The 15,272-nt window shown below is 44.9% G+C and overlaps 1 protein-coding gene across 1 annotated transcript in view; it reads left to right on the forward strand.

Annotated features, from left to right (window-relative positions):
• Positions 1 to 10,766, forward strand: part of Ctse (cathepsin E) — a 30,337-nt gene extending 19,571 nt beyond the window's left edge. Inside the window, exons 6-10 of the mRNA XM_041648937.1 lie at positions 3,928 to 4,127; positions 5,985 to 6,107; positions 7,516 to 7,657; positions 7,755 to 7,853; positions 10,085 to 10,766. Coding sequence (XP_041504871.1) covers positions 3,928 to 4,127; positions 5,985 to 6,107; positions 7,516 to 7,657; positions 7,755 to 7,853; positions 10,085 to 10,249 — 729 coding nt within the window. The 3' untranslated portion in view covers positions 10,250 to 10,766. The remainder of the gene's footprint in view (positions 1 to 3,927; positions 4,128 to 5,984; positions 6,108 to 7,515; positions 7,658 to 7,754; positions 7,854 to 10,084) is intronic.
• Positions 10,767 to 15,272: the final 4,506 nt, after the last annotated feature.

Consider the following 15,272-nt stretch of genomic DNA (forward strand, 5'->3'; position numbering starts at 1 on the left):
TACTTACTTCATAACGTATTTAATGAAACCACAAGAACTTTAATAACAAAACTTGAAAACATTATTATAATCACCAGAACATGCCAGACATCGTGGCACACGCCTTTAATCCCTGAGCTCAGAAGGCAGAGGCAGGCAAATCTCTGTGAGTGTCAATTCAGTCTGGTCTACATAGAGAGTTGTAGGACAACCAAGGCTACATATTGAGACCCTGTCTCAATCTATTGGCCAGTCAATCAAAAAGCTAGAACTAAAGGCTAGGGATACAGATCAGTGGGCAGAGCACTTGCCTGGCATACGCAAAGCCCAGAATTTGATCCCCAGGACCACCTAAACTGGACAAGATGACACACATGTATAATCCCAGCACTCAGGAGCCAGAGACAAAATGATCAGAAGGTTAAGATTTCCTCTGTTACATAGTAAGTTTTATGCTAGTCTGAGATATATGAGATCCTGTCTCAAAGCAAAGAAAACAAAACCAATTAGAGTTATACCCTTTCTCCATGATGTCCAAGTTCTTGTGCTCTGCAGTTGGACAGGTCTGAGACAGCTCTCACTGTGAGCCAAGCCTAACCGGAACTCGTCATCCTCTGGCTGAGTGCTGAGTTGTTACCTGTTGAGTGTTGAGAGTTCAGGCAAATGCCACTGTGCCCAAATAGATGTCAAAGTCCTAAAGGAAAGAAATGAGAAAATAAATTTTGTGAGGGTCCTAAATGCCAACCAAGAGTCATTTCCTCCTAGGAACTTGCCATCAGAGAGAATTAAAACAAAAAAAAAAATCAATACAAATATCTGGATGGGCAAAAGTCAAGATGTAGACATAACTTAAAAATAAACTCTTAGAAAACCATGAATATAAAGCAACTTCCTTAGTCTCTTAAAGATGCCCACAGGCCAGTCATAGGGATGCGTGTGGGAGGCTGGAGATTTTAGTGTCTTAAAGATGCCCACAAGCCAGTCATGGGGATGCGTGTGGCAGGCTGGAGAACGCAAGCTTGGGGTAACTTGTGCTCCTCAGGAGCCCACAGCAGAGCTTATAGTGGGTACTGAGTTTCTGCGGGGTTGGAGATTCTCCCTGAGATTTGGAATGAGACAGCAGTAGTCACAGCACTCCCTGTGTTCAGCACAGAGCTGAAGACCATCGCCAGTGCAGCAAGACAAGAAAAAAGAGACTAAGGGCTTAAGGTTTGGAAGGACAAAAGATTACTGTCATATCAGCACATAAGAAGATTCTTAGCTTGTTTTTAACTGTATTTATTTGTTTTTATTTCTTTTATTTTTGATATTATAATATAATTACATAATTATTTTCCTTCTTTTTTCTTTCTCCAAACCCTCCCATACACCCTCCCAGCTCTCTTTCAAATTCATGACCTCCTTTTTCATTAAATGTTGTTACATACGTATGTATGTATGAACATATTCCTAGATACATAATAACAATCTGCTCTATCTGTGTAATGTTACTTGTTTTGAGGGATGACCGTTTGGTATTGAATAACCAAATGAGTGTGCTCTCTCCTGGGAAAAAGTATTTCTCCCATTCTCAACCTTCCTTTGCTGCCTGTAGTTCTTTGCCTAGGGTTGAGGTCCCACTCATGAGAGCATCTCTTTAGGGGTCATCCTTGTTCAACTCATGTTTACACAGTTGTATTGGTGAGGCCTTATGGGTGTAGCTTCTGACCTTCTTAAGAGACACAGTCTCACTGCAAACTCCCCCAGCCTCTGGCTCATACAGTCTGCCCCCTCTTCACAATGACCCTTGGGCCTTTTGTGTGGGAGTTGTATTGTTGTATTGGAACTGGGTCCCACACCTTTGAATTTTGATTGGTTGTAACATCTCTTGCCTGTTTCGAAGAGAAGTTTCCCAGATGAGAGTCGAGGATTACAATCATCAGCGGGGTATAAGAACAAATACCTAGAATGTAGTTAGGGTTTTGTTGCTTTAGTAAGGTGGCTGTTGTAGGTTCTCCTCTAAGACCCGTTCCTTCCCTAGCACTGAGGAGTTGGCTAGGATTTCAATACCAGAACTCTCTCTGTAGGCCAGAATGGCCTCAGACTCACAGAGATCCACTTGCCTTCTGAGTGCTGGGATTAAAGGTGTGTGCCATCATAAATAGCAGCATGACAAAGTTCTACATGTAGGAAATCTAAAAATATCTTCAGTATATTGAGATGTACAAGGAAATCTACCAACATTTCTAGAATAGGTAAACGTACAAAAATCATTTGGGTCTCTATGTCACAGTGAAGACAAATAAATGAAAAACAGGTCTTAAAAACTGTATTTATGATTCCATCAAAAACAACTTACCTTTAACAAATATGAGAACTCTTTATCCTAAAAAAAATACATCACTACTGTATGAAATTAAAACATTTATGTAAATTGAAAGAAGAGCCATACCTGTAGAAAGACTCACTTTGATAAAGAAGTCAAAATCTCCAAGATGATTTATAGATCCAGTATCACCCCGATCAAAGCAGTAATGATTTGTGTTAGAAACTGATAGGTTGGTTCTAACATGTAGATGAATGTAATGGAACATACCAAAATAATCTTGATTAATAAAAACACTGCCAAGGTATTATAAAGCCACAATTCAGACTGCTGTATTGGTATAGGCTAAGGAAAATGAGACAAATGTACGAGGATGTATAAAAAATCCAGAACCCCCCGCCAATAACCTCACTCATATTTAGCATTTTACTGAGGCATGTAGAGGATAACATTGTTCTTAAAAAATGAGAGGGCACTTAGCTATCTATACAGAAAAAAATAATCTTTTAACTTTGCCATATGCTGTCAGGCTTTAGGTAGATTATAGATCTAAACACAAGATGTAAAAGAATAAAGAGCGTAGAAGAAAACTTGGGAAAATGTCTCCATGACTGTGAAAAAGAAAATCCCTAAAGCATGCTATAAAAAACTAATAATGAAGCAAAAATTAATAAAATTAAGTGCATTAAAATTCATATCTTATTCATCAAAAACAGCAAAAGGCATCACTGATGGGGAAAACCTTGTGGTTTCCAGCAGAAGGCTTGGCTCCAAAATATACCACCAAACAACAGAAGCAGGCATTCCTAAGAGAAGCTACCTAAAAAGTCAATTAACTGTCGTAAAACGCAGTTAAAATCTCAGTGTAACCCTCTGCGTATCTACTATAAAACCAACACGGAAGAGGCAGGCTGTAGAAAGTTTTAATGAAGATGTGGTCCAATTGGGACTCTCAGAGTACCAGTAATGGAAACATTGGTACCACGATTTTGGAAGACTCCAGGACCTTTGCTCAGAGAGAATACTTATAAACCCTGAAAGGTTTATACAATGGAAATACGTACATGTGTTCACCAAAGGAAGTGCACATGGAGCACCATTAGTGATAATCAAACACAGGAAGCAGTCCAGATGTCCACCCATGGCATATGGCATGGTAACATATTCATACCTGGAGTGCTAATGAGAATAAAAACATTGTAAGAGCATGTAGCAAGCACAGCACTAAAGAACAGAAGCCAGATAGCAGCATCATAGTAGATAATTCCATTTATGTAAGATTAAAGGCATAAACAAAACTAGTGTTGCTTTGAAGAAGAGTCACTCTGGAGGAGGGATACAGTGATTGACAGGGTACAGGAACAGCATGGCTGGGTCTTTGCGACGTTCTGCCTGGTCTAGGGAGGATTACATGGGTATGTGTAGTACGTGGACTGTTATTAAAATAGACACTCATCTTTTCTGCATTTTTTATATTTTGATTTTTAAAGTCACATGAAGAAATTGTATTAGTGGGATTATAGTCAAAACTTTTGTGCCTATTTGCCAAGGAAAGCTGAGAAAGGACAAATTAGCTTGAATCGGAATGGGGACCCAGGAATCTGGGACCCTCATTCATGAACGTTGTGCCGTTCTCCCTTCAGGTGGAAGGACTAACTGTGGAGGGCCAGCAGTTTGGAGAAAGTGTCAAGGAGCCCGGGCAGACCTTTGTGAATGCTGAGTTTGATGGGATTCTGGGCCTAGGATACCCGTCATTGGCTGCTGGAGGGGTAACCCCAGTGTTTGACAACATGATGGCCCAGAACCTCGTGGATCTGCCTATATTTTCTGTCTACTTGAGCAGGTGAGGCCAGTCAACCCCTATCCCCACCAGATCAGGTCAGTGATGACCACAGGCAGTTAGCCTGTGCATGAGACTCTCAAATCTCTTGCTTGACCTGTGATATATGATCTTGAACAAAACACTTAGGCTCTCTGGATTTTGAGGAAATGTGGTTTGCCTCATAAAGGAGTTATGACAAGAAAGAAGTAAATTGTCACTGGGAATTGAATCCGTGCACCCTTGAGATTGGCTAATGATTTATATGGTCAATAAATACCAAGGTCCTGCTACATGCCACATGTGATGGTAGACACATGAAACAAGGACCATCTCTGTGGTTGGGAGACAGGGGGAGAATTAACCAGTAAGAAGATACTAAAAATAAGTTGTACATTAATGGCTATGTATAACCACACAGAAGAATATGGCTTGGCCTTGGAAAGGATGCAGTATGGAGCTAGTCTTTCTCTTTCTTACCGAGTTCACGCGAGACCCTGAGTTCAATCTCCCACACCTCACAATCTTTTCCTGACATGTGCTAGAGCATAGATCAAGCTTCAAGACTTAGGCTAAGCAAAATAAGTCAGCCACCAAAAGGACAGATAAGGATTCCGCTTACAAGAAGTGCCTAGAATTGAATTCATAGACAGAAAGTACAGTGGTGGTTGTCATGGGTGGGGATAATGAGAAGGGGACGTCTCCTTTAACGAGACTCAGTTCTGCATGGTGAAAATGTTCGGGAACTTGACTTCATGGTAATGAAAATCTGAACTACGCACTCAAAACTGGCTAAGATGGTTAATTTAGAACTATATTGCCACACAAGTTCTAAAAATCCATAAACTACAGCTGGGAAGAGCGAGACACTCACTGTCCCCGTACCCTTTCCTGGGATGATCACCTCACTTTCCTCCCTAAGAGAAAGACTTACCTTTCCCACTCTGACCTGGCCCCAGCTCACCATGCTCCAATGTAAGTCCCCTTTCTCTGTCCCCTTCCACAAGAAGAGTTCTGAATTTTCTCTCTTGGGCTGTGTTGTGTCTCCAGAGTGACTGCAGTTGCGACCAGGTCTGATAGGACTTTGATCAAGGCACACTGTCAGGGCTCCTGTCTCCCTTTGTGTTGTTTTGTGTCCCAGGGCCTCCGTTTCCTCAAGCAAATACAAGGTTGATGTGAGAATTCCACAAGCTTGGGTGGTGGGAGTTGTAGAACCCAGGATTCATGCATGCCAAGCAAGTGTTCTAAACCCTTAGTTACATCCCCAGCTCCCACTAAATGTAAAATTCCTTCAGATATATGCTCCTTCCCCACACCACCCTGTCCTTCAGAGTCCCAGGCTTTATGTCTTTCTTCTCTCTCCTTTTCCTCCTAGAAATGCCCCTCTTCCCCGAAGCCTACTAAATCCCAGCATGTAACTTGAGAAATAACTAGCAAAGAAAATGAACCAATAGTCAAGCTCTAATAAGACATACTGCTTTCAAGTTACCCTTGCCTCCTTAACAAAAAGGAGTGAGCATTATGGGAACTCCTGACACCACAACATTCCTAGCAGGGAAGATACTCCCAGAAAGGGTATTTTGGGGGTACCCTCAAGTTGCATCCTCAGTGTCTGCACACCCAGGATGGTCCTGACCTTGGATCTTCAGTTCTGATGCTCCCTATCTCCTAAACTTTTTATTTAAGAAGCAGGGAATATTCACAGAGCATTGGACAGAGTTGTTCTTCTCTTTGGTCCCCAAAGGCTCAGGCTGCCTAGGAGTTTCTACTACCTGGGTACCAGTGTGAGTCCCCAGACATGCAACAAAGGGCCCTCGCTGGCCATCCCGCTCAGTGTTTCCAGAGGCCCTTCTTTGACAATTTGTCTATCTCTCTATGTAGTGACCCACAAGGTGGCTCAGGCAGTGAGCTGACTTTCGGAGGCTATGACCCCTCTCATTTCTCTGGGACTCTCAACTGGATTCCAGTCACCAAGCAAGGTTACTGGCAGATTGCACTGGACGGGTGAGTATCATCCGTGTAGTAGCCATGGTTGAACAGAAAAACTCACGACAGCCACAACTCAAACTGGATTAACTGAGTGACACTACCAGGCGCTAGAGTAGATGCTGGGAACCTGACATCTAGACTGGAGGTGTGGAAACACACAGGAAGGACTAGAGGAGTGGCTTCCTTCTGTATACATTTAGCAGGCCTCCTTCTAACTCACGCAGCTAACTGCTCTGTGTTCATGCAACCTTAAATAATGCACGAGGCAAGGGCTGAGAGACATGGGCATTGCAAGGGTGATTTGGACTCAGCTCTTGCTTTCTTGAAGCCTGCATGGAAGATGAAATATGGTCCCAAATTGCCACCACACAAAGTGGATGTGGTCAGTGCTCCAAGAGCTGCTAGGATGGCTGGCCGGCAAACAGAGTGAGACTTCTCTGTCTGAAGACTGTGCAGGGGATGTGGAGGCAGGGGCTATGAAATGGAGCCTTGAAATCCACGCAGGAGCATGGAGCTAATGGGAAAGTAGGGTTACACCCCTGACACATGGCCAGCACCGTGCTAGGTAAGGTAGGAGCTCAGGGCAGAGCAATCTAGTTTCTGCACCTAAGACGCTCTGGATAAAAAGTAAAAGAGATTCAATGCTCACTGTCTACCAATGCTTTTCAGATGGTTGATATTTACCTATTCGTGCTCATCACATCAGTTTAAGGAATCTGTTGTTTTTTTTTTTTTTGATTTGTGTTGTTTTTTGAAACACAACCTTGCTATGTAGCACCAGCTGGCCTGGAATTATCAGGATCTTGTCACCCCAGCCTCCTACATGCGAGAGTTACTTGCAGTTGTCCCCACCATGCCCAGATCCTGATCTGCATTTCTGAATCAAAACAGAGTACAATAGAAAAATATAAAAATGTATTTCAGCGTGTGTGTGTGTGTGTGTGTGTGTGTGTGTGTGTGTGTTTGGTCAAGAAGTAAGTATATCTCCTACTGTGAATCTCAGTCAAAAAAGCAAGTTGAGTCGGGTATAATGGTTCATGCCTATAATTCCAGTACTCATGAGACTGAGACAGGAGGATGGATCGCTAGGAGCTTGGAAGTCGTCTGGACAGAGTGAAACCCTGTCTTTAAAAAGAAGCAATTTGGCTAGGAATGGTGGTGCATGCCTTTAATTCCAGCAACTGGGAAGCAGAGTCAGGTGAATCTCTTTGAATTCAAGGCCAGCCTAGTCTACAGAGTGAGTTTCAGAACAGCCAAGGCTATACAGAGAGACCCTGTCTCATACAAACAAATACGCTAATTGGAAAACATTCTTGTGGTAGAAAACACCAAAGCAGATACCATTATTGTGTCCCCATGTGGTAAAGGGCCCCCCTCAAGGAGCAGGCGCTAACCATGGGACCACGGGGCCCCTTGTCCTCAGAATCCTAGTGGGAAACACAGTGATGTTCTGCTCTGAGGGCTGCCAAGCCATTGTGGACACAGGGACCTCCCTCCTCACTGGCCCCTCCCACAAGATCAAAGAGCTTCAAGAGGCCATTGGGGCCACACCCATGGATGGAGAAGTAAGTGTCTACCCAGGGTGGGGTTGGTGTCGGAGCCGGAGAGCCCATCCTTCTCTGGGGAGAGAGCTGTCTCTGAGTTGATCCCTCTCTGTTTTAGTACGCTGTGAATTGTGCCAACCTCAACACGATGCCAAATGTCGCCTTCCTCATCAACGGGGTTTCATATACCCTCAGCCCAAATGCCTACATCCTGCCGGTAAGGGCTGTTTCCTTATTCTATGAGTCACAGTGTCCTCCCCACGTGCCTGTCACTTCCCCCTTCACATCGGCTCCAAGTTCCCTCCCACCTAGTGCAGTTCTGATGTGGCATTTTCTCTGAGAGGGACCAAGTTGCCTGTGGTAGAAACTCCTGGGCTTGCTTCTAGTTCTCAGTTCTGCCATGGGCAGCAACTGTTTAGGTAGAAGACATTTAAGGGAGATTTTTGGATGTTGCCATGAGGAATTGATCAACAAACACATCAATCCTCTGCACCGCCCTCGTGCAACTGGAGATGTTATTATCCTGATTTATAGGGGAGATGCTGAGGCTCTCAGAGCTAAATAAATGGCTCAGAAATGACAGCTGGGTCTGGAGAGATGGCTCCGCAGTTAAGAGCACTTGCTCCTCCTCCAGAGGACCATAGTGTGGCTCCCAAACCACATGAAACTTCAGCTCCAAGAAATCCAAGGCCCTCTTCAGATTCTGTGCATGCACAGATACATACTACACACAGATACATAAATAGAAAAAATTTAAGGAGTGATTAAAAAAGAAGAAGATATGAGCTGTTTTTGGAGGGGCAACATTCTGATTAATTTTCTTCCTCAAGCCAAAATGTGTCTTTCATTGCAATGACTCCCAATTCTGTGGGTGAGCTAGAAATGAAAAGCTGGACGTTTTGGAAACCTGTAGTCACTTCACATCCCCTGGACCTGGTTTTTGATGTTGCACTTCTTGGGAAACACACTTTAATGTTCTGATCTTTAACCAGAATCACTCATGCCATTAATGACTGTGTACATAAAGGTGCTAAGGCAGCATGATCTTCCCTTTATGCTCCAAAGCATAGCTTCGTGCTAAGCCTCCTAGGCTCTTGGGGCATTCTTGAAAGCTCTTGGGAGAGCCTCCGCAGACAGCATGCTGAGAACAAACCACATGGTGAGACTGAGCCCTGCTTACCAGTTTCCATCCTCATCGCCATGTTACTAAGTGTTTCTTTTGGACCCCAGAACTTAGTGAATGGAATGCAGTTCTACAGCGGTGGCTTTCCTAGTCTTACTGGATGGGATGCAGTTCCGTGGCAGTGGCTTTCTTTTTTTTTTTTTTGGCAGTGGCTTTCTTAATCTTAGTGGATGAGGTGCAGTTCTACGGCAGTGGCTTTCCTAGTCTTAGTGGAGGAGATGTGGTTTCATGGCAGTGGCTTTCCTAGTCCTAGTGGATGAAATGCAGTTCTGTGACAATGGTTTTCTTTAGTCTTAGCAGATAGGGTGCAGTTATGCAATAGTGGCTTTTGAGGACTTGACATTAATCCTCCAGCTAGACCCCTCTGGATCCTGGGAGATGTCTAGCACCTGCACTCCCCTACTTTTACCCAACAAGAGGCTCTGCTTAAACCCATACCCAACATGGTACTAGGGTCCTTTCCTGTCAGATTTCAATCAGGGCCATCTTAGTACATGGAGGATGCTGAAATGACTTGGAATTTGATCCTTGTCCTCTTACAGAGTTTTGACTTATCCCACCTCCTCATCAGCAACTTTGAATTTCAGATGGTTGTTAGGAAAACCACACCTGCCTGGTAGAAAACAAATCTTTGCTAAACTGAAAAATAAGACTGGGGGCCAGGATTGGTGGTGCATGCCTACAAGCCCAGCACTCAGGAGACAGAGGCGGGCTAGTGGGTTCTAGAAAACATGAGTTACATAGTGTCTAAAAGAAAAGGAAGATTGGGGGAGATTAGGCTCCCTTCCTAGAACAAAGGATGTGTGCTTGCCTTTTGTCTAAGAAAGTCCACTCAAATGCTGCTTCCTCAGATGCCGAGAAGGAAGTGGTGATGGCTAGTCACAGAGTTGTTTCTCTTCCTTATAAAAATCAAGTTGAGTTCTCCTTGAAACCAAAGAAGATTGGATTTAAACCAGTGTGTTCTATGCCAAACCTTTTCGCAATAGGTCTCTGTGTTTCCAGTCATAAACTGATCAGGGTATGTCTGTAAAGACACACAGTTCTCAGGATTGCAGCACACAGATGAATGAACCGAGCCAACATGCACTGTACTGAGCAAGCTGGAACATGGGCATGAAATGATTGAAGAACCCACCAACCACAGCGGTGGCACTCAGCCGCCGTGTCAGGCCATTTGGTGCCAGCCAGCACCACCACTCGACACAGCTCCCAGGACTCTGTTCATCATCCCCTTTCTGCTACTAATTGCTTCTTTTGGACCCTAGGACTTAGTGGATGGAATGCAGTTCTGCGGCAGCGGCTTTCAAGGACTTGACATTCCGCCACCAGCTGGGCCCCTCTGGATCCTGGGGGATGTCTTCATTCGACAGTTCTACGCAGTCTTTGATCGTGGAAATAACCAAGTGGGACTGGCCCCCACGGTCCCCTAAATGGGGGTGTATGTCTATGTACGGATACCTGATACCCCTTTAGATCTCTTTATACCTATACAAAAGTCAGTTCCCACAGGATGCAGCCATCCCAGAGTATCCAGACCAAAGAAAGCCTGAGAGCACACACACAGCCTCCCCGACACTGCACACACACACCGCCTCCACCACCACCGTGATGAAAAAATGAAGTTCCATCTGTATCTTCATTGCTTTTTGTCGACTTTCTATTATGGAACTCTCCAAAGATATATACAAGGAGATGTGATGGCAAAGTAAACTCTGTGCACTGCTTGCTACCCCACTTCACAGCCCGTCCACAGGTGGTCGGGCCTCTACCCCACTTCAAAACCCATCCTCACATGGTTGGCACCTCTATCTTCTCTCCCTTTGGCTCCACACATCTAAATTCTAAGCACTGTATCATTTTATCTAATATCTAATATCCTTAAAAGTGAAATTTAAATGTCTCTCACTTGCTCATAAATGTGTCCCTGTTTTTACAGTTGATTTATTTGTATCCAGATTCAAACCAGATCCATAACTGGAGGAAAAAAAACATAAATTGCATTCATTTGAAATGTCTCTTAAGTCTCTTTTCTTCCACAGAATTTTCCATTTTCAGAATTTTGCTAATTACAACCAGGGCATGGTGGTACATGGTTGTAATTCAGCACACTGGAAGCTGAGGCAGGAGGATCACTTCAAGTTCAAGGATTCCAGGCCAGCCAGGACCAGATGACAAGACTTGGTCTCATAAAAAGACCAAAAATAAGATTTTTGACTGGTTAAAATCTAGAGGTATCATTTGGTGTGGGTCTCTGTGCCCATCCTTCCTATGAGATGGTGTTAGATCTGGAGACCTTGATTCATGGCAAACTGTCACATAAACAGCACTGGGTACTTCCCATCAGGAAGCAGATAATGCTGGGCGCCTTTAACCGGCCATGTTAAGTTGGATGAGTGAATTTACAGTTTTCAGCTTCCACCATCTAATACAAAACCCTCTCTTTCAACAGCAGCTGATGGTCATCAGGGAATCCTCATGATGGTTGGGGTTTCCCCAGTTTTGTTTTGTTTTGTTTTTTATAAAAATCACCTTCCTTCATCACCCTTCTGCTCACTGTGAACTACACCTCCTATACAGAAGAAGACAACTGCCTAGGCCTCTCTTCCCCCACTTTACCTATTAGTTGTCAAAATAATGAGAGGGTGCTAGAGCAGAGGGTAATGGATATAAATCTACCCTTTCTAGCATATTACATTTATTTAAATAATCCATTTTCAATGACCTTTTAGGTTACTTCCTGTGAATTTCCCCAGCCCATCTTACACAATTCCACCCTATCAGGCAGCCTCAACCATTGTCCCAAAGAGTTCCTTGAAGCATGCCTATAAGTTTACTGTCAATGAAAATACATGGTAGGCTGTCAAACAGAAGAGGAGGTAGAGACACTCCCCAAAGTCTGTCCTGAAGGACTTTCCAGGGAGAAACTGAGCTGGAAGCCATCTTCATTCTGGGGTTGAAATTATATAATTTCCTCTGGGCATATTAACAGGGATAGCTGTTGGTATGCAATGTTTTTCTTTCTACAAAAAGAAACCATGGTCCACATAGTCTCTAAATTGCTGCTTTTATTCCAAAATATAGAAGCTCAGGCAGGAATATGGAAGTTCAAGGCCAGGATGCACTGTACATCGAGACACTGTTTAAAAGAAAAATGAAAGGGCGGGAGGAAGAAGGGAAAAAAAATGTGTGTGGTTTGTGATACCGCAGATAATTCTCTATTCCAACATGTATCTGCTGTCTGTTTATCCCATCTTCTTTTCAGCTCATTTGGCTCTTTGAGGTTTGGTTCAACCCCAAACAATCAATGCTTGATTTGTGTCAGGCACTAAATGTGATACTTTAAGACCTGCAGGGTCACTAGGACAGACCCACACTGTCATTTATAGGTAGGAGGGACACACCCCAAGCTGAAGACAGTCAGCCTGGATTCCCACTGGGATCCCACCCCTCATCATGCCTGTGCCCATACTTTCTGTTTTCCCTTGATAGAGTTTATTCATTTCGTTTGTTTTATTAACTCCCAGCCTTTGAAGTTTAGTCAGAACAGCTTGATGTTCTAAACAAGCTACCAAAGTGTGAGAGTAGGCGGGCTAACAATGAGAACTCTGAGCTGGACAAGCCGAGACGGGCTTCCCACCACCAGCACCTCCACACCTGTTTGCTCACCTGCGAAATGATCGTGATAAGAGGTTGGTGGAGGAATGAGGTCTGGTGCCCTCTTCTGGCCTGCAGACATACACACAGACAGAACATTGTATACATAATAAATAAATATTTGAAGAAAAAAAAAAGAGGTTGGTGGAATTGTTTGGGAAGGATTGGGGGTGTGGCCTTGTTGGAGAAGGTGTACCATTGAGCTAAGGTTCAAGGTGCCCATATTCTTTCTAGTTAGCCCTCCCTCTCTCCCTCCCCTCCTCTCTCTCTCTCTCTCTCTCTCTCTCTCTCTCTCTGCCTCGTTCTTATAGATCAGAGGTAAGCTCTCAGCTACCTCTCCAGCCTCTCAGGCTGCACGTCCAGTAGACTGAGAAGAGCAGAAGTCCGGAGGGCAGACATGATGCGTAAGCCACACTATTGCCTTTGCCAAATGACCAAATGAAGTGGTGACTGTCTTCACACCAGTCCCACCAGCACTGCCACAGGAGTGCTGCTGCCACCTGGCCTTTTGTCCCATCCTTCTGAGCACTGCCTTTTACCAGGGATGTTTCAAGAACATCCTGCTCTGATACCACCACAGCCCTGTGCCCACTTCACACCAGTGCCCGTGTGCCCACATCAAGCCAGTGCCTGACTGATGTTCCCAAAAATCATGAGAATCCCATCCTTCCCTCATTTCCACTTCCCTGTGAAGTAAAAAAAAAAAAAAAAATCCCGGAGCTGCGGGCTGAGTTCCTGCCCAGCTCCGCACGGCTAGCTTATGCCTGAAATAATTACACGAAAACTGTATTCTTTTAAACACTGCCTGGCCCATTAGTTCCAGCCTCTTATTGGCTAGCTCTTACATATTGATCTAACCCATTTCTAATAATCTGTGTAGCCCATGAGGTGGCTTACCAGGGAAGATCTTAACCTGCGTCTGTCTGGAGTAGGAGAATCATGGCGACTGCCTGACTCGGCTTCTTTCTCCCAGCATTCTGTTCTGTCTACTCCGCCTACCTAACTTTCTGTCCTATCAGGCCAAGCAGTTTTCTTTATTAGTTAACCAATGAAAGCAACAGATAAAATACAAGACCCACCTCCATCATCCCTGTAGTCCCTCCTGGGGACCAAAAGACACTCAAGCTGGGAGGATTTTCACAACTGTCAAAGACCTTGCCTCTGTTTAAACTCCCTGCTCCATGCATATGAGATTCTGAAACCTGTTGAATACACACACACACACACACACACACACACACGCACACACACACACACACACATCTGTGTCCTCACTTGCACATTCTGTTCTCAAGAGTCCTATTTCCACCAGGGGTGCGGGTCACTCTGCAGAGTAGACTTTTCTTGAAGGACCACAGGGGAAGACATGTCCTACATCTGCAATCCCAGGATTCAAAGGGTGAGGAGCAGGAGGTTCAAGGCCAGCATGGGTTACATAGTAACACGCCATTACCACCAGTCCTCACCCATCTCTAAACAAATAAACAAAACCTAGGTGGAACCTTCCAGTACGGAGTACGCACAGCCAAGGAGTTGGCCCGAACTGGGTATCTTTCCAGTGCCCGCTCTCTTCTGCCACTCAGAGGGTCAGCATCTCCTCTGCCTACTCCCAGGTCACTTCTGTTTCACTGATCCTGCATGCCTCCTCCCCTCACCCAACACTCGCACAGCCTGCCAGTCCTTCAAGCTCCAGTTCAAATTCCTTCTTCTTCCCCTTTGGAGCACCTTACCTAGGACTACCATCTTCCTCCTCTGAGTTCTCTTATGCCTTTACTTAGTCTCTGTCCTATGTCTCCTGCTAAACTCCAGAACCCACTTGTGTCCCCCCGAAGGAGACCTACTCAGACTACTGAACGAATGCAGCAGGTGTGGCGGGTAGCAAGCTGAGCAGCGGTCTCCAGCGCAGCGTGATGGAAGAGCGAAAGGGAAGCTACTGACTTCAGCTTCACGAGGATGGAGGAAGTGGGGGCTGGAGCCTGAGAGCTGCTCTCTTAGTTTCCACAAGAAAGGAAACAGTTCTGCAAACAGCACCTAGCAGAACACATTTAAGGGCCCTGCTCAGAAGCTGTAAAATCCGGCACAGACAGGGCACTTGCCACACCCCAAATGATCCTCAGCAGGGCAGACCTTGTGACAGCAAGGCCATGTGCCACTGCATCACCATGGTGTGTGCCCCACCACCATCTCGCTTATGTGTAGTCGTCTCCTCTGAGATAAAACCTTCTGCCTTAGAGGGAAGCTAAAGAGGTGAGACAGTCCATTCTTCAGGGATGCTTTCTTTGAGCTCAGGAAGTAAACAACTGGGAGGCTTCAGGAAGTTCCTAAAACCGATCAGGTGTATCTGACTCCTCCCTCCCTAAGCACAAATAAGCAGTTAGGACTGCCGAGCTACTTGGAAGAAGCGCAGACCAGCCAAGCTGCCTCCATGAGGCAAGACTGTCCGAGCTGCCTGGAAGAGTCACCTTCCAACCTGTTGAGCTGTTTGCGCATTATGCAGTGGGCCCAGGTTACAGCTTTCGTGAGCTGTCACCCATGCTGGGAGAGCTTTGGTGATGCAGCAGTGTTTGAGTCACTTCTGCTCCTGTGACCCTTCACCCATGCTCCTGTAAGCAGCTCTGGTAAAACTCATTGGGTCACCTAGTAAGGTGGCATTCTTACTTGGCTCCCTATCTGAACAGACATTTATTCAGGTCTCCCCAGTCATCATCACACAACATGCATACACACATCTACACAGGCTAAGTTCCAATTAAAATCTAGTCTCAAAAAGGGTAGAATAATATTGAGGAAGCTTCTCTC

Source organism: Microtus oregoni, unplaced genomic scaffold (assembly GCF_018167655.1).
Source record: "Microtus oregoni isolate MIOR12 unplaced genomic scaffold, Mior012 000003F_ref0000135, whole genome shotgun sequence".
NCBI lineage: Eukaryota > Metazoa > Chordata > Mammalia > Rodentia > Cricetidae > Microtus > Microtus oregoni.